General features: G+C 46.5%; 1 protein-coding gene across 1 annotated transcript in view; it reads left to right on the plus strand.

The window, feature by feature from the left end:
* MAP2 (microtubule associated protein 2) overlaps positions 1–19,984 on the plus strand; it is a 192,001-nt gene that overhangs the window by 119,129 nt on the left and 52,888 nt on the right. Inside the window, exon 5 of the mRNA XM_042874432.1 lies at positions 8,889–9,174. Coding sequence (XP_042730366.1) covers positions 8,913–9,174 — 262 coding nt within the window. The 5' untranslated portion in view covers positions 8,889–8,912. The remainder of the gene's footprint in view (positions 1–8,888; positions 9,175–19,984) is intronic.

Here is a 19,984-nt window from a genome sequence, read left to right on the forward strand (position 1 = left end):
CAGACTTGTTCCTCAGTTACTAAATTTGTTCATCAGTCACATCTTATCATTCTTGACACACGTTTTCTTCATCCTGCACAACTTTCTTGTCCTTCCCTACTCCTGGCCCTGGGCTTGCTCCTTTGCCTCCCACAGAACTCATTCTTTCCTCCTCTTATCCCAGGAGAGCACCTCTGACTTCACACATCTACGTCAGCCCATTGGCGCATGGTGGGAAGATACTGGGAGGCAGCAGAACAAGGTTAAAGCCAACCTGTAGCAAGAATCAAGCGATTGCATGCACCCATGGGAACTGGGGGAGGAAACGAGCCTCTGAAATAGGACTTGCTGTCACAGCAAAGGCCTACAGTTAAGATTTCAGAAAGCCTTAATGGCTCAGTGAGTTGATTTCTCTTTACGCGTTAATACTTTAGAACTTCCCACCCTCCTCCTCCCCCCCCAAAAAAGGAACTCAAAATTAAAGAAATCTTTGTAGCTAAAATACAAGCCGAGGCATATAAACTTCTGTTTCTGCTTGAATGCATATCCCAACATCTTAACTGAAGTCCTTCCAATGGGAAAAATACCTTTGAAAGCAAGGGCTGCAAACTCAGCTTCTGTGCTTCCAAGTTCCTTCCTACTTGTGTTCTCTCTGTCCTCCATCCCCTGTGCCTGAGCAGAGCGGGGAGTGACTGCTTCATTTCTTTTGTAGGCTGTAGGGTTGGTTGAATTACAGTTTGGCAGGGAAAAGCTATCACATGATAACACTGTATCCCAAATATTGTGATTTCACCCTCTGGAGTCTTTTAAGAGCACAAAAGATTTCTGGGTATTCTCATTTCCAGGTAGTGAGAGAGTATTTTATTTGCCTGGGTATGCAGTCATGGTCATACGAGTGGGTGGCTGCATGTGGGTGGACAGCATGTTTTTAAGTCATGAGAGTGTATTTAAGTTAAAAGAAGTGTTCTGTTTATAATATGATTATTAGAAAATAGTTTGAAGAGATGAAATAATCCTACTGCTTTGGTGGGACCGTGGTTTTGCAGCACAGCAGTCACTGCTTAGGCATTCTGCAGGAAGGAAGATTCTAGCACTAGCTGCCACATGCTGAGTTTGCTGTAAATAACCTTCCCCTCCATCAGTTTCACAAGCCTTTATCTCCTCGTTTTTGCTTATTTATCTACTGTTAGTGGTTTTGTGCTGCAGGTGAAGGCATTGGCTTCTGTAATGGATTCCTGGGCCCCTGCCTGTAAGGTTTTCTAACCACAAAACTGAGAAGGAAAGATGCTTAAGGGAATCTGGGTGGAGGGGACTCAGAACAAGCTTTCTGCTGTCCTCTGCTCTTTTTCAGCATGAACAAACAGTGTTTCTGCTAGACAGTAAGATGTTCCTGCTTCCCCTGCGTGCCTGGCACACTGGTGTGTCTGAGCATTGTGAGCCAAAGCTCCCTCAGCAATAACCTGCTGCCCCTGACCTGGGGAGAAGACCTTGACGTGATCAAGGGTTGCTCAAACCGTCCTTCCCTCTTACCACTTACATACTTCATTTGCATGTCGGAGTCCAGCTTGTTGGGTTGGGGATTGCTGACAGCATGCCTTTATCTCAGCACGTGAAAGGACAGATAAGCTGGGATGGTGGCCGAATTGGGCAGTCCTCCCATGGAGGTGATGCAGTGCCCCTTGCCTGTGGCTGCGTGGCCCTGGAGGCTGTGCCAAAGCTGTGCTGCTGAATCTCGGTCGTGGGCTGCTTCTGCTGCGTATGTTTTCAGGAGAGAGCCTGCCTAAAATTGCCTCGAGCCTCCTGCTTACCATTTCTAGCAGCTGACGTGACAGTGCTCCCAAAGATAGCATCCGGGTATTTTCAGAGGTTGTGCTGTAGCAGGGGTGGAATTAGTTTTGGAAGTTAGGTAAGACCTCTGAAAAATCAAAAACGCAAACACGTTTGTAGAGGCAGCATTTTTTTTCCTAATTAAAAGCTCACAGAGTAGAGTTGAGATTGCATGAAAACCTGTCACATTTAATGTAGTCATAGTGAAAGAACGAAGGGATGTGAGAGTAATTGATGTACGTGGAGAAGGAAGAGCCCCACCAGTGCAGGTAAGGAGCTTGTTCTGGGTGGGTGAGATTGCTGCTCTGTGAGTTTCTGTTCAGAGTTAGCAGTGTGGCACCTCCCTGCTGAACGGACTGGTTCTCATCACAGATTGCAGACCTGTCCTGAACAGAGACTGTGTGAGTCACATATGAGCATCATTAATTACATTCTTCACTACCTAATTTGAGCTGTCATCCATCACTGAGCCTCTTGAGAGAAGAGATGCAACATCACTTTGATTCGTCTTAGCAAGGTCAATGCGGGGAAGAGAGAAATCTTGCAAAATGGTACTCTAGCCTTTTTGTGGGCTTCATTTCCTGGCATCTCATCCACATCTAAGTATGGTAGTGTGAGCTCAGAGCAAGGGAAGCATGCAGCTGTTAGCCTGTTTAGCAGCCATAGCAAGTCCATGGCTAGTTGGCACTACCGAGGGTCAGAAGACAGTGAACTTTAAAATCATCTCCTTAAGCTACTGATTTCAGCTGGCCTTCCAGCTTTTGGAAACTTGTGGTATGTATGGTGAACCTTCTATAAATGCTTCAATAGCGAAAGGCTATGAAGATACAAATATAGACTTAAATTGTTGAGGCAAGTGTTTGTTTCACTAACCCTTCTTAAAAACTGCAGCGTTGTGCACAATTTAAAATCCAGAGTGACTTGTACTCCTTGGTGTTGGCACCTCTACCAACTGCTCGTGGCTCCTTGGTGCTTTTGCTGTCCTTCGCGTGGAGCGGATTTCTTGGCAGTAACTTTTTGCCTTGTTTCTTGCTGCAGATATCACTTATAGTTGTCATGGTGCTGTTGTTATGGTTACATCTCCTTTACCAGCTGAAGTGCCTCTCCTCTCTCCTGCAGGAAACAATTTTGACTGGTGGTAGATGTTTGTATGTAAGTGTATTTGATGAATGGTAAATTGTGAAAAAATACAGCGTTGTGGATGGAAACTGTTGGAAAGAGGTGGTGTTGGAACAGGAAGGAGTGGGCAGGGATTCACAGAGCTTTTTAACTAGGGCTGAGCCCTACGGTAGGTGATGTTTTTGAAGGCAAAAGCTGCTCGTAATGTTTCATAATTGTGAGAGGTACCTGGTTTCAGGTTTCTGACGCCTAGTGAGTTTGTGCAGCCCCTAGGATTGGGTGTGAGGCCATGTGCATGGTGCTGTGGAGGGCAGCACCCCATGGCTAGCTGGCATGGCAGCTCTGCTTTTCTATAGCTTGGGATATTGGTACCTTCCCCAGCAAGGAAGGGCTGTGTCCAGCAGGAGCAGCAGCTGAAAGTTTCCTCCTCATCCATTTAGCTGTTCCCACTCTGCAGCAGGATGGGCCCAATTGCTGCCAAAAGAAACGCAGGTCAGGCTGTGCTGTGCTGCAGAGAGGAGACAGAGCATCCTGTTCAGGGCTGTCTAGCTCACCGGCCAAAATCCTTTTCTTGAAATTTCTTCCCGCTCCATTCATTCCCAGAGCTATAAAAAAAGATAGAAGGCAGGATGAAGCTGTCATGGTTGCATTAGCAGGTGTTCCTCCAGTCTTAGAGACATTCTCATTGCTTAGGAGCTCAGCTTTATGCTTCTGTCGTGTTTTGTCTCACCAAAGCTGCTGCTGTATTTCAGCCATCTTGTACCTTGCTTGGGTATACAGGATTTATTGCTGGGTGTGGAGCAAGGGGCTTGGTCAGGAAGTCGTGTTTCTTCATGTGAATTTGTTCCTGTGCTCCATGCCCTCTGACAGACACTCAGCCTGCAGCCCATTATGCATTGGTTACCTCACTCTGCTGGTCACTATTGAGCCACGAGCTGTGGTTCTGCCAGGTCTCATCTGGCTGCGAAATCATCACAGCCAGTGTCAGAGATCTTATATACACCCAGAAGCTCCTGCCTTTCTAAAGCCACGTCCATAGTTTCTGATAATCTAACAGGGCTTATTGTTGACTTGGATGGTGCTTGCAATATTTGTGAATCCATTTATCACCGTTGTCAGCATCATCAGCTTATCTTTCAATTTTAATGGTAGGCTTTGGTGTGTTTGTTCCTTGGCATCATCAAAGCTAAAGCCATGAAATGTGAATGAAGGAACTCTTAAGTGTGGTTTCTACATTATGAAATCAGTTGGAGATCGGTTTCTAGATTTCAGGGAACTTCTCAAGTGAGGAAACGTGTCAGAAGTGATTTCTCTGTTGTGGATTGAATTTCGTATTTTGGAAGAACTTTCCTTAGACTTGCACTGATTTTAATATTTTATGCTTCTCTGGGTGAGGGTTAGCTATGCCTGGCCTAGTGCACATCACAATTTTGTCACTGAGTTAAGGAAACCCTGGCACACGGTCAGGAGATGGCAGTGAGAGCAGAGTGACTGCCTGAACCCCAGTCCCTCCTCATGCTGTTCCCACCCCACCACAGGAATTCAGGTCGGTCCCCGTATCCCCAGGGAGCACATGGGCAAGGAGGAGCGTGGCAGCAGCTCTCTGGCTCCCTGCTCACTCTCTGCAGTGCTGGTGGAGGTCTGCTCGGCTGCTCTGGAGACTGGAGCATCCCTCATTTCAGTGCTGGCAAGGATGTGGTTTGCAGTACATTTTCCTGCCCTTTCTGCAGGGAGCTGCCTTTGTTCTGCCTGTGATCCAGGCACCATCCTTTATTACTCAACAGTTTTGTTACTCAATATATGATCAGAAGAATGATTTAAAGGATTTTCTACAAAAAATACGTGGCTATTGACTATTGGTTTGCAGCACAGGAATGGAAGAGCCTTTAAAACCCGAATGCTAATACAAGCATGCATAGGTGAATGCTGCTTGCATTTTTGACAGACATGAGGTGGTGTTTAAGAGGATTGTCTTGCTCTTGTCTAGAAAGAGGGGTCCAGCTGCAATCTAATAACTCGGGCAGCAGGCAAGGAAGAAGTAAATTGTATTTGTTACAAATTACCGGAGAAACCTATTTGTCCTTTATTAAGCTTCAGAGGCAGAGCGATTCCAACTGAGGGAAACTTATAATTCTGTCTTTTAATATGTTCTATTACCAGAGTTATGGTATTGAGCCTTTAAGATCACCTGTGACTTCTATTAATCTCCTGGCAGCTTGCAGAGCATGACCAAGCACTGTAGGTATGAGGACTAACACGCAGGATACGTTTGCTGTCTGCCCTCTGATCTGTGTGAGGCACACGGCTCACGTCTGAATGGAATTCAGTTAGAGAAAGAATACATGCTAAGTGAAATGCAAGGGTGACATTTGGGGACAGATCTCTTCGTGTGTTTGTGGCATCCAAAATCAGTCCCCTTATTTTCTAATTATCTGGAGATTCCACTTATAACTGTAGCCCCAACAGTGTTTGTGACCTACATGTGAAAGCCAAGGCTGAGTTTTTGGTGTGGCAGGAGGTTGCTGCCATTTGCCTAACTTCTGGCTCTTGTTCTTACTGTTATTCAACTGATATTCGACTGCTCTCCTCCCCTTCTCCAGGCAGAGCTGTCAGTGAGGTGTGTTCCCTTGGGACGTTTTAATCCATGCTGCCTGGTAGTTGGTACTCAGATGCACTAACCAAATTGGCCTGCTGGCACATGGATCTGAATTAAAGGTTTTCTCTGTTAAGGTATCTACCAGTATGAGCTAGATTACATCCCCCAGGAGAGCAAGGACTTTGCAAAATCCTTCAGTATTGGCCTAATTCTGTTCTCTTAAAAAGTGAAATTCATAGCAAATTCATCCGCTGACATGCCAAGGCAATATTAGTGTAATGCTAAGATGATTCCACAAGATGAACTCAGAAAATATGTAGGACAGCCAGCATGGCAGGATGTCTACATCAGCATTATCTGGAGCTTTGTGCATCTTGCTCTCAGAGTGAGTTACCGTGGGTGGTTTGTTGCCTGTTGAGCTCAAAGCGGTTGGGCTGCGTTCAGCCCAGCCAACGCAGCAGGAGCCTCTGTCACATAGAGGGGCATTTGGGTTAGCAAATACATGTCTGCAAAAAGAGGAGGTAACTGCAAAGTTGAACTGCAGATTCACCATGAGATTTGTCCCTCTGTCTTAATTCCAAGTTGTTTAAGCTTTTTCTTTCTCGCTACAGCTCCCAAATGTCTGAAAAGGAAGAGGGAATTAGTTTTTACAGCCGTTTCTACTACAAGCTATTAGCTTAGAAGGCAGGATGTCCAGTTCAGATCCACAAGGCTAGCCCCAGTGCACCGTGTGAGTTACAAGGATGAATTGAAGGGCTGTGGAGTGTCTCATCACTGCAGCTGCTGGCAGCTGTGGTGGAGCACAGGCACTCCAGCCAGCCCTCCTGTGGCCTGCAATCTCCAGGTTGTTTTAACGGAGGCGATGTGACGTTCTGAGAGGGCTGCCTGTTCCTTCATTCCTCATGTTTTTTGAAAACCTTTATTGCAGCTGATGCAAAAAGAAAGAAAATCATAGTGGAAAGGGGAAATATGCTTCCCTAAGTACCGTGTTTCCCTACATTGCTCAAGCTATTCCAGATTTCTTCTCTTTATATACGTAATGCCTCTTAAATACTGCCATAATATTTGTCCATTCTTGCTGTTTCTCTGTCAATTTTTAAATTGCCTGATTAATTGAAGCCCATGGTATGCTAATTAAATGACAGAAAAACAGCTAACCTGGTGGTAAGAGGCACACCTGTGTGTGCTGTCTGTGAACCTGAGCTGTATGGCAGATGCTCACTGCTGAACTGCTGAGCACAAAGATGCATTGTGTGACTCACTTGCACTGTTTCTGCTACCATTATAAACTCTGAGGGCACTTGATGAATAACAGGGAGTCAAGAATGAATTCATCCATGTTTCACTCTGTAACCATCTATTATAAATACTGAGCCAAATTCTGCCTCCAGATACACAGCTCTCATTGAAGCCTGCCCACTGTATTTATTTTTAAAGATAAAAGCACTTCTGTTAGTTTCACAGAGGACTTCTGTGACACGGTCCATTGTAAAGATGTGAATATCCTTCCTCAAGAGCTTGCAGTGGGGCGGGGAGCGTCTGCCTGGAACAGGGCACTTGAGAGATAACAGCCTTTGAGCTGTGATGGTGGGATAACAACCACTGCCTCCATCCAAATGAGTTTCAGGAGCACGTTTCGCCATGCTCGTGCCTTACTCCCTAAGGAGGCAATGGGTTTCTCTCATGTAACCCTGGGCTGAGCTGCAAAATGCACTGCACTGGCGAAGGGAAAGCTGAGCTGGGTTTAGGTTGTTTGGTTGGTTTGTTTTCTGAGCTTCTTCGAAGGATGAAGATGGAAGTCTTGCCTTGTATTCCCAGAATAGGCTTTGTTCAGCCCTCGGAGCGTGTTAATGGTGGCTAGCAGGGGCACATCTCAGGGTCACCAAGCTCTGTGTCGCTGCTCAGCCCACTGTTTTTGTTGCAGCTCAAAGGAACATTGGGCTAGAATTTTTACCTGCTCCTGCAGTCTCTGTGCAGTCAGTTATCCCTGGGGGAATGGTGCTGGTTGGGGTAGGAACAGGGCTGCACCTACCAGAACAGCAGGGCCCCTCCTTCTTGGGGTGGAATTATTGTTTGTGTCACATATTTATTGTGAATGAAATCTCATATTCATGATTCACCATGACTTTTTAATTTAAAGCAACTCTGAAAGCCATTGTATCTGATCAGAAGGGGGTTGAGTTATCAATTGTGAATAATTGTCAGTCAAGCAATGATAGTCTTTCATTGTGTTTAGATGCTTTCTGCAAACTGACCTGGCTCCTTGGAAACTGTTGTTCCTTTGTGATAAGTTTCTTGATTCAGTGCCCTCGGAACATATGCACTGTGCAGTTCTCTGCCTTCTTCTCTAGACTGCTCAGCCTTTTGTGACACGTGGCTGCTTGACTGCATTCAGCTGATTGCTTTTAGATGCTTTTTTTTCTTCCAGGAAGAAAGAACTGCAAGGCCTGCTGGATTTCGCTTCGATGTTGCTTAGGTCAAGCCTTTCTTTCCCTAGATTCACCTTATTATCAAAACACAGATTACTGTATGCTGCCTTCCTAGGCTACCTACTGGGCTGTTTTTCCACGAGGCACAGCCCTAGCCTGGGGCTCATACAGTGGCTTCTTTTTCTGGCATGGGCTAATTAACAGGAGTGGAGTACATGTGAAGTAGCAAATAATGGTTAGTTTTGTTTATGTATAAATACTGATAGTCATTGGAGAATGCAAATGACTCTATGGGAAACAAATGTCTCCCACACACTATTTTGGACAAAAAGGGAATGAGTGTGATTGCTCACCCAGCTGCATGCAAGAGGGATGCACACAGGTTCAGGCAGTTGGGGAACCCAGTGCATGTTCTCAAGTGTTGTCTCTGTCATGGCTCACAGCAGGCCGCACGTACCATAGAGGAGGAATCCTGTGGCTGAAGAGCTCCCTGCTCTGCAAAAGCCAAGTTAACAACTGCAACAAAAATGTTAACAGTGGCTTCACATCTTTAAACTGTTATTGCATTCCCCCTGTCACCCAGGAGGATGTCATTGAGTTCTGATGGCAATTCACCTCTCATTAATTGGGTCAACATTTCACTGTATTTAACGAGTTAAAATCAGATTAACAGAAGAGCAACCTATGCTAATAATTGCAAGGCACTTGGGAGCCAGGGTGGATTTGACCCATAACTTCGATCGCTCGTGGTTCCTTTTGGTTTCCAAGCAAGTTCACTCACAGCTGGGCCAGGCAAGAGGACACTTGTTCATTTAAGCAGTCTCTCCTTTGCAGGACGCCAGTTTCTGGTACCAACCCTGAGCTGTGCCTGGTGGCTGACTGTTGTCTGGGCATAGTCGTCCACTTGGCTCTGATCTCTCCTGCTAATGTCGTTACAGGACAAGTGGTGAAGGAGAGTAGAAATGGCGGAGGATAGGAAAGATGAAGCCAAGGCACCGCACTGGACTTCGGGTCAGCTAACAGAGGCTGCTTCGCACCCACACTCACCTGAAATTAAGGAACAGAGCAGCGCGGGTGCCGGACTGGTCAGAAGTGCCAATGGGTTTCCCTACCAAGAGGGTGAGGAGCCTGGGCTGGGCAGCCGGGAGCAGCCGGGGACGTATGCTCGCAGCAAAGAGAATGGAATCAATGGAGAGCTGTCGGCAGGGGACAGAGAGACAGCAGGTAACGTGCCGTGGTGCTTTGCAGCTGAGCCAGGGCTTTGCTGCCTGTGGGAGGACATGTGCTGGGGATGGGCTAGGGCAGAGAAGATGCTTGGGCCTGGCGGCAGGAAACCGCTCAGCTCTTGTGCATTGATACACCTTGTTCTCGTGTGTGCATGCACAAAGGATGGTCTCTGCTGTTACTGCTCACGAGTAATAACACCTTCTGTATGTCCACCAGCTATGTGCAGAATAACGCACCATTCAGCCTGGCCATAAATACTGCAATTCAGAGTCAGCATTTACTGGCCGTTCCCTAGGCAGGTTTTGCAGGATGCCCGCTGGGGTTTTGTCTATTTGTAAGCTGTGTTAGGGCTTTAGCATTCTGCTTGTTATGGGGAGCTGGGGGGAGGAAGTGTGAGTGTGTAAAAATGAAATATGCAAAGCAAGTTTCCTGCTTTAGAAATAAACGCTAATTCACTCTGTGCAGATTTCCCTCCTTAAATCCCAGATGCGCAGTGCAAGGGGAATGTCTCTTGTACCTACAGTAGTGCCCTCGGTGCATCCATCCATGCATGCTAAAGAGATCTTTCTAGCAATGTTTGTTGGCTGTTGTCAGCACTTTGAGATATTATCCGTAATTTCTCAGCAGCAGGAGAATCTTAAGGCTCTCAGACCCTAAAGTCATTTCATAAGCAATTCTAGTGGAAATGAATATCTGCTCAAAGAAAACAGGTTTGGATTTTAAGAGTCTCTTCTTGTGCATAGCCGAAATGAGAAAGCCAGCGATAAAAGAAATCCCATGTAAGCATTCAGGTGAACACGTTATTGGTAACTGTTTGCAATGATGATAACAAGTTCTCTTTCCTTCATTTTAACCTAACTTTGAACTGTTCTTAGCCAGCAAATAAGCAGGAGCAGTCATACAGGACTTGAGAGGTAAGATGCTGCAGTTGTTACAGATGGGCTTGAGCTGTGGGAAGATGTGAAAGCGCTTTTTCCTTGGTCACTGATTTTTCACAGAACGTTCTGCAGGCACACCCATACGTATGGAGAAGTACTGATTACAGAAGGAAGGGGATTGGCCTTTTCTTTATAAAAGGAGAAGTACTCTTCTCAGGTGCTCTTAAGCTGAGGCAATGTGTGGGGGACCTGATTGTTTAATTGAGGAATTAGGAGCTAATGAGCGAGAGGAAACAGGGATCCAGTGCTGCCCATCACTGGGTGTTGTTGTAGTGTGTTTTTACTTTGCTTTCTGAGGTGAAGGATGAAACAGCAAAACAGACCAGAATGAGGCAGCAGGACTGGAGAAACGCACTTGCCAAGAGAGCAAGGCTGCTGTCTTGGTGCAAAGTTTTCTTTGATCACCGCTTTGTGGCCTCATTTCCTCCTCCCCTGCTTTTTCTCACTATCTGCTTAGATTGCAAGATCTCTGGTGTGGGGACTTACTGTCAATCCATACAGTTACTGCTAAGGAGTCTTATTATAGCTTACTTCATGGCATCTTTATCCTTGAACACCAAAAAAGTCTCTAAAACTGCTTGCATTCACGCATGAATTTCTGGTTCTCTGGAAATTCATGTCCTTGAGCTCTGACTTAGAGGACTGTCAGTGCAACATAAAACACACTAGGATACAGAAAATATATATTTTTTAATCATTTCGCTCTTTTTAAAGGCCAGACCTGTCAGCAGTTCAGGGCAGTGGCAGAAACAGAAAGGGTCATGTGTTGCCAAAGCCACATTGGTATTTGCAAGTGGGATATACAGCATCATAAAGCAAGTTTGATTCAGAATTTGATCTTGAATCAGGATTGCTGTTTGCCACCAAGCTCAGCCATCTTTGCAGTGTTGGCTTGTAAACTGTTACTGCTGTGGGGTACTGTCAGGGTGTTTAAATGTCACTGTGGTACACATAATTACCAGTTATGCAAATCATGTAATCACTTGTAGTAGCTTGCTGACTCCAAACATATGAGGAGAAAATGCACAGGAAGCCAAGGTCGACTGAGATAATTAAGCTGAACTGTGGGTTTGTGTGGATTTACAGGAGTTTTATTTTCTCTGATGTAAATCCAGAGCCATAACCTAGGCTTCTGTGGCATCTCAGCCTTCGTGTCTGAGTCCATAAATTTCCTCCAGCAGCAACAGCAAGCTCATTGGAAGTGGAATACAGGTATAAGCAGGGCATTTCCCTGCTGATCAGAGTCTGGTTGTGTTTTGAGGCATTTCATCTGAGGAAGCTCCCCTGCTCTGAGTGGCCCACCAGCAAGAATTCTTCCATGAAATGGGCAGTGCCTCACTGCCCTGGGGGCATTGCAGAGCACCACAGTGGTCATTCGCAGGGCTTGTGCTGTACAATCTGTGGTAAGGGGAGGGTTAGAGTTAGTCACAAGGGCACAGGCACCTTTGCTAATGCTGATGTGATGCTGAGTGGTGGTAGTGGCAGAGGAGATTACAGTTCTTGCTAAAATGCATTTGATCCATCACTGCAAGTGACGTTTTTAGGTTGGCACAGTTAAAATTTACCTTCCTATTTGTGTGTAGCTTCTCTTGGCATCTGTCTAGGAGTTACTGAATCTGACCTCAATTTTGGAATCCTCTGAATTTAGCTGCTGCTCTGCCTTTGATCGATCTGGCTCTGTATCTCGCTGGTAATGGTTGCATTATGAAGGCACATCAATGCCCTGCTTTCAGACACCCAATGGGAGCAGGGACTGTGCCCTGTGTGTGGGCAGGGCAGCCTCAGGGCCTGGGCTGGCATCCTCTGAAGTTGAAGCCAATATACGTGAGAGAAGAGGCCCAGTTTATTGGCATAACGCATAGGAAGCAGTTATGGGTGTGATATAAAGAGGAGTGGTAAAGCAGCTATTCCTTTTTATTGTGCGTGTGTGTATATATATGTTTTCATATTGAGGTTGTCCTGGCCACCCAGCTCTACCAACCACAAGACCCACACTGCTCCTAAGGAGCTCCTGAAGACACCTTGCCTTTGGGCAGCATGCAGCTCCCCGCTTAGTTTTAATATGCTCTCCCTGATCCCTCCGTGTTCATACTCACCTCCCATACACATCTTCAGTATCTTCAGTGAGCATTTTGGAAGTCTTAATGGTGGGGGATGAGAGCTGTAGTTCTCGTCAAGCCAAACGTTTTCATGTCACGTGAGATACGTACTGCAAACGAGGCACTGATAGCGTAATCTTCTGAAGCTCGCTGTGATAGGGAAAGCTTTGGATTGGGCCGTGGTAGATCATAGGATGTGTTTGACCTGTAACAGAAAATGAGTGTGGCAGCCTTTGCTTTGCTTGCTGAAAAGTCCTGGTCAGCCAATCGGAAGGAAGTGAGGAGCAGTAGATGCACTTCACCAGTGTCTGGGAACCAGTAATTCAAAGCTGTCCATCATATTTGACTTGCAAGGAGCATCAAGCTGCAAAGGTTTGTTTTTCTACACTTAAAATGCATTTCTTGTTCTTCTCATTAGTGAAATGACTAATCTGTCAAATTTATATGATTAGGGGCTGTATTGTGAAGCATCTTCTACAGTGTATCTTCAAGTACAGTGACTCAGCTAACTGAATGCTTTCTTCATTATACATCAAATGCAGGCTTAGTATTGGAGGGGGTTTGGATTACCCACACAGCTATCTGATTTTTTTCTTTGGACAGATTAAAGGAAAGCATTCCTATTATCAGAGTGTCAGGACAGTGGCTCTGTCCTCATGTCAGTCGTCTTTAAGGACAGTAACACATCCTGCCAGAGTAACAGAGCCCTTCATGTGTCGGCAGAGTACCCAGACTGTGTGGGATGCAAAAGGACTTCTGGGGAACTGTAGCAGGCTTCATGACACAGCACAGAGAACCAGGCTGAGTGCTCACACATTGTTTTTCAGAGCTCTTGTGTCATTGGAATGGTGGATGTGGTGGAGGCCGGGCCAGATAAATGAGAGACGGTCGTTTCTGGAGGCTGGGGAGAGCAAGAGGTTGGTGTGTGTTTGTAAGTGAAACAGGAAGAGAGCCCTAGGCCTCTGAAGAGGAATGAAGAAGTGGCAGCACTGAAGGAAGGCTAGGGAGGGTGCAGACTCTGTGTGGTGAGAGTGAGACCAGATGTGAGCAGAGCTGGTGAGATGTAAGGCATGTGAGAGCGTGGCAGGGACAGGAGGTGGCAGGGAGAGAAGAAAGAGTTGAAGACAAGGACAATGGAAAGTGCTTCAATTTTATCAGTTATCCTGAGCCAGCACATCCTTTGTGTAACAGCAGATATTGCCCCAGAGAAGAGGAGGTTCAGACAACGTGCAATGGCACAGTCCATACAGAACAACCACGAGGAGGAGCAGGAAGGGGTAATTCATGTTCCAGCCCTTGTTGTAGTTTATCTAAGTTCAGCCATTTGTTTTAGGCTTTGTTGAGCAGACTAAATGAGCATCTGCAACAAATCTGTTCCTGTGACCAACTGCTCCTTAAGTAAGTATATTTAAATAAGCTGCAGAGAATGTCAGCCTGAAAAACTGCCCTGCCGTAGTCAGTGAACGGATGAGCAGAGATGCTAAATTCCCTGTTAGGTTGGCTGTGCAAAAGAGTCATGGTGAAGGTCAGGATTATGCATGTTTCAGCTGCCTGCAGTGCAGCAGAGAAACAGTCTGTATGCTACCATCTTCCATAGCCTCCATCGGTCCTCACAACTGCTGCACTGTCAGAAAGTCCCTGTGACACGTACTGCTGCTGGCTCAGGGCACTGAGCCCACCAGAGCTGGGTGCAGGATTGCAGCACGGTGGGTGGAGGCAGCAAGCACAACAGCCTCTCTGTGTAACTGTGCCATGCGATTCACTGCTTTGCTTTGTGATGTGTTCATATTTATTTTTTTTTTTTTGTTATTTCATCTTCTTTTCCTTTGTTTTCCCTTTCTAAGATACAAGCTGTAATACTCAAACGACACTGCCACTGCCAGTAAACATATAAACAGACCTTTGTACAGAGGCCTTTTAGTCTTTCTTCCCAACAACACCGCTTTGACAGAGTTCTTTTTGTTCACCCTTTGGCACTGGCTGTCCTGCTGCTGCCCAAGTCCTTCAGGAGACCCCACGAGCCGCCAACCTCCTGGTCCCAAAAGCTGCCTCCCGGCCTCTGTGTCAGATGTTTTTAGCAACAAGCACATCTTGAGCAACACAAACAAAATGCATAGCAGGATGCAAAATCAGAGATGTTGATGGTTGAACGCAAGTACCGTGCTTGTCGCATTTCAGTTGTTTGTTGTTGTTTTTTTTTTTGCAAAGCTTGAAGAACGGCTGCCATGGGAAAGAAGCTGTTAATTAGGTATTTTGATCTCACATCCTTTGCCCAGGAAATGTGACAGTAATTACTGTGCACCATCACCTTTATCTGTTGAGAGACAGGAAAACATAGCTGGCTTCTTAAACTTTTTTCCTTCATGTTAGGAGTAACACAAGTGTCATTTTCTGGGGCACGTTATTGGAATATTTCGGGTATTCATGCTATGTTGCTGAAGAGAACACATGCAGAGGCAGCAGAGGCTCTTTGTGACACTCTTAAAAGATGTTATTTTTACCATTCTCTGTTAAGCTTGCTGTGGAGGTTCTCCTCAGGTGTTCGTTTTCTCCGCAGAGAACCAGGATTGAGGCCAGAGGAACTCTTGTCTTTCCAATGCATGCCCCAGCTTCTCCCTGACTGTGGATATTCAGTAGCTACTGCAGAGATGCTCGCTGTTGTCTCTGAAGGCTCTTCTGTGCCTTTGCACTGCTGCTCACTAACTCCACTAGGGCACCCCATTTTCTCCAGCTGTAACCTCTCTGAGGGGTTGGCTCTGCTCTTCTGCCTCCGCTTGGGACTTCAGAGATCAGTTGGGCATTGACTGAAGTGCAGTGGTTGCAGTGGAGGGGCTGGTCCCAGCTGTGGGCAGTGACACCCAGGGAAGCTCAGCCTCCAGTCTCCTGCATTCCCAAAGCTCCTCTGAAAATGTCAGCCTCTGGTTCAGGTTTATGTGTGAAAGCTGTCTTAAACCAGACACAGAAACACCATTAAGTCAGCTGCTGCATCTGTGCCACATCAGGGTCAAATCTAGCTAAGAGGAGGCATCGACCAGCTATGTCCTTTGTTCTCCCTGTTGTTTCTGACGCACTTTGGTGTTTTCTAGTTAGGCCACGAGCATCCTAAGAGGGAACTGCATGAGCAACTGTGCTTCCTTCAGCAGTGGGAGCCAAACGTCAGTGCTGGGTTGGCTTGGCAACCAGTGCTTGCGATCAATAGCAGCCTTTGAGAGGTACAGGGCGCATCACAGCCATGCAGTGGAGCGGCAGCTGAAATGACATTGTTCCAGCTGCACTGCTCGGGCTGTGTTTCACTAGTGCTGCTCCTGAAGGTGCCTTTTAAAACAGTTGGAGGCACGCTTCAGGGGCTGCATTGCCAGGGTAACTGTGGATGGTTGAAGGTCCCATCAGGATACGCTTCTTGGGAGAAAAGGTGCCAAAGGAGGTTGGTGGCAGGGCCAGGGTGGGTGATGCTACCTTGTGCAGTGCTGAGGCCATGACCTCTGGAGTCAGCCCAGCTCTGTCCTGCACAGAGGCAGGGCTTGGTAGCTCTTCTCTAAGTCCAAAGGGAAGCCGTGAGGGTGTCTGTTACCACAGTGGAAGCCTGGGGTACCTGCAGGAGCACCGAGTAGCATTTGGCTGTGGGCAGTCTTTGTGACCGCAGCTGGATGATGGTATCGCTGCAGGCTGTGGCAACACATGATTTTCCTTTCCAAATTTGCTCTGAGAGCAGGACAGTTGGAAGGAACGCTCATTAACAAACAAGTAAGCCTTGTTCTGGAGAGACACGGCCCCTCTTGTTTCAGGCAGAGCTGAAGTGCCAACTTCCTCTCTTGCAAAGGAAGCAGCGGTTCTCAGGCAGCAGTTGGTGGGTGGACATTGTTGCCTTATTTTGAGCCCCTCACTCTGCGCAGGCGATTGTCAGCCTGCAGGGTCTTGCACACGATGCACAGGAGCTAAGGTCGTTATTCCTCTCACACACATGCTTTACTATTCCCTTCCTCCCACTTTCTCTGTGGCTCAGTGCCTTGCCTGGCCTGGCTCACCGCAGCCCCAGTGGCCGGGCATCCCTCCTTGCCCCTGCGGGCAGCAGTGGCCCAGCCTTGGCAGAGGGGAGGCAGGTACCAACACATCATTTACAGAAGTATGAGGCATGCAAAGTCTGCTGCCACTACTGCAGGAGTGCCAGGTCTTGCTGGCTCCTTTTTTCTGCGTTGCCATGCCAACTGGTCCCTGTGCTGAGTGAGATCTCTCTTTAAGCTCCGCTGAGAGAAAGTCTGTAGCCTGGGAGCTTAGTTAGCATTCAGGAGTGCACAGCATCTCTGTAAAGGTTCTGAGCCACAGCCAGACTGTCTGACAAAGGAAAGGAGCATTTTTCTTTCTTGTTTTCTCTTTTCTTCCAGTATTTGCTTCTCAAGGTTAAGGGATATGAGTAGATGGGGAGAGAGTCTGTGAGCACCATGCAGTGGGGTCTCACTGAGGCACAACTTCCATGGAAATGGAAAGGAAATACTACTTCAGGGTGCATTTGTGGTGCAAGATGTATCCATGTAAGAATCACGTGTATATACGTGCGCAAATGTCTCGGTTCAGTTAACCCCAATTTTAATACCCTGTATTAAAATGGGATGGCAAAGGCAATCTGGGCTTTAGTTCAAGAATGGATTTGAAATGAAAGATTAGAAGGAAGCTGGGGATAAACACCCCATCTTTGTCTTCCCTGCAGATTTAAGCTGTGAGGTGAAAATACAGAGCAAGTCATCTCTTCTCATGCAACATGCACACCCCAGGTTAGGACAGCAGAACCAGCAGTTTGTGCTAGTGCTTTAGCTTAGGTTCTTCCTGTTATGCACAGTTGCTACTGCTCACATTAAATCATAAAGATGATTAATACAGGTTTGCTTGCCTTTGCCAACTGAAAGGATGGAAATCAGCCTAATGAGGCTAGCTTTAGATGGTAAGTGAGCACCAATAATCCATCGCCTGTCCGCCCCAGCTGTGAAAAGGTTGGTCTGGAAATTCAAAGCAAGATTCAAAGTGAGTGGGCTGTGAACTGGTTCTGACTCTGTCACTTGTTCCTTGGGTGATACTGAGCAAAACACTGACATTTTCCTGGGCTATTTTGCAGACTGACTGCAGAGCAGAACCAGTGGTGCCTGGAAAGCTCATTTTGAGTTATGGTTTGGAAATGCAGTCTTGTTCTGGCAGTTTTGTTGTTATTGAGACATTGCTTATGGCATGCAAAAGTGCAGGAAATTCAAGGCACCCCAATCGTATAGACAAGATCGTGGGCCCTTCTGTGCATGGAAAATACTTGAACTTGAATTGCATTCAGTATATGGAAAATAACTATGGTGTACCATCATCTCCAAGGCAGGTAAATCTGCTAACTGCTTTCCAGCGAGTCGTTTTCACTCAGGATAGATCAAATACTTCACAGAAATCAAATTCACTTAGAGACAACGTACGCTTTGGGGAGATGAAAATAAACCCCAGATATCTCACTTTTTTTGTTCGTATTTCTTTCCTTGAGACCAACTCACAGCAGCACACAGCCGATTTGGCACAGCTCCCAGCAACCTGCGCAGCCTGCAGCAGTTACAGTGAGGCTTCTTTGCAGCCTCCTTCCATGCCACTGTGCAGCTGGCAGGTTAGAGGCATAGCACAGAGGTGCAGAAGTACTGCTGCTGTATGGGTGCACCAGTCCTGATTTAGCAGAGCTGCTTTCCTCTCTGTTTTCGAGAGTAGGGAGCAACTTCAGCTGGGGCTGTTGTCTTTCACCCCAAATCAAGGGTCTCTGCCAAATCCAGGGCAAATGCAACTTGTGCAGGTTGTTGGTGAGCTGTGAAGGCAGCTGATCCTTTGCTGCTTTCTCTTCCTTTTGCTGCCAGGCTTTCTATTTCAGAATATATAGTCCTTCCAAACAACTGCTCTTTCCGCTCTTTCTTTTTCTCACTCACCCTCTTTTCTCACTAACATTGCCTCTGGCATTTTATTCCCACATTCTCTCTTTGTATTCCTGTTTTAATCCCAACCACCCCATGCTGCCCCTCTCTGGCCTGGAATTTCCACAGCCATCACTCCTTTTCTGTGCACTTGGGCTCTTTCTCTGCACACAGACGTCTCCAGTGGCTGCAGTGACCTGGAGCCTGCTCTCAGCTGTCCCCACAGCACCATAGCCAGGGATGTGCACGTTCTGGGTATCCAAAGACAGGAAAAGTAGAAGTTAGTTCAGAAGGTGCACTGAATGCCTGCGTTCCTGTGTATCTGTGCACCTCCTGTGTGTATCTGTGCACCTCCTGTGTGTAGGAGTAGGTGCACGTTTCTCTTTCCTCATCCCTTTGTGCAGTGATTGGTGCGTAGCTTCCAAGGGTGCGCAGGCAGAGGACAGGAGAAGATGTGAGTGGTGATGGGTTGGAGATGCCTGCTTGGAGGAAGCATTGCACACATTCACCTGTGAGCACACAAGCGCTGCTCTTCACAGTCGGCGAGGGAGAGACACTGGTCTGCATACAGGTGGGGCCAAGCTGCTGGTGCATGGCAGGGCTGGCTGGTTACCAGGGGGTGACCAGCAGCATGAACCCTAGGGTGAAAAGGGCACCATTGTCGCTGTGTTCTGTGTGTTATCAGCTCCCCTAATGGCATGAATCAGAACTGTTGCATTGACAGAGTGGCCTTCAGTCACAATGGACCAGGCAAAATTGGAAAATCCAGCTCATGCAGGACTTGTTATTTTAATCTTCAGCAGTGCTCATACTTTGTTGGTGTTTGTTTTGTTTGTTTGCTCTTCTATTTTAAAGATTACAGAAAACATTGTAAAAGCAATGTTTTAATTAATTAAAAAATTAAAATTAATTAAAAATTTAATTAATGTTTTCATACTTTAAAAAGAAGCTAAAAACAAACTATAGGAGACATGACCTCCTGCTCTAAGTAGCATAAGTGCTCATAAGTGCATTGACTTTTGTGAGTTGTTCTCCCATTTATGTTAAAAGCAGATCAGCTCTTAAAAGTGTGCTGATTTAAAACGTCAGCATGTACTGAAGTCCAAAACAAACATTGATTTAAAAACTATTTACCTTTATGTGTATTTACTCACACTCAAAGGATTAAGTATCTGGTTCTGCGGTGGTTTCTTCCTGCACAAGTTCTAAAGGGTTCATTTTTAGTGAAAAATAAATATAGCTGGTATTTATGTCCAGTGCTGCTTTTTGGGTAATGCCAAGTCCTGGGAAAAGCGATGAGGCCTCACTGCAATGTCCTGGCAGAGGGTCTTGCATTGGCTGCTTTGGTATTGCACGTCAGCTGTAATTGCATAGCTGATGTGTCAGGCAGAGCAGAAGCCATTCACTTTTCCCACCTTTGGCTTGGCTGGGAAGTGCTGATGGCAGTAAATGTTTTCTTTGTGACAGTAAACCGAAGGAGATACTGCTCAGGGAATGCACAGGGCACAAGTATTTGTAGTAACCTGGGCTTGTTTTTAAAGTATTGATTTATTGAACTGCCATTTGTGTGACTCCTTTTTGAACACCTTCCATATTTAAGGGGTGTATCTGTGCAGGAAGGGAACCCTTGATGCTTTTTTACATGGTGAAAGGGCTCTGCCTGATGTGTGTGTGGTTGGAGCTGGAGGACCGCTTAGTGCAGCTTTCAGGGTTATCCTGACTCGTGGCACAAATTTGCCATTTGCGCGCCTTAGAGATGTGGATTATGTTCAACTCTAGCTGAAAAGATGGCCAGGAAGACACAGCCAGGGCAGCAGAGAGGTGATGTACCCAGCCAAGCTCCTCT

This window comes from Lagopus leucura, unplaced genomic scaffold, assembly GCF_019238085.1.
Source record: "Lagopus leucura isolate 7727_CA_CO unplaced genomic scaffold, USGS_WTPT01 Super-Scaffold_100012, whole genome shotgun sequence".
NCBI lineage: Eukaryota > Metazoa > Chordata > Aves > Galliformes > Phasianidae > Lagopus > Lagopus leucura.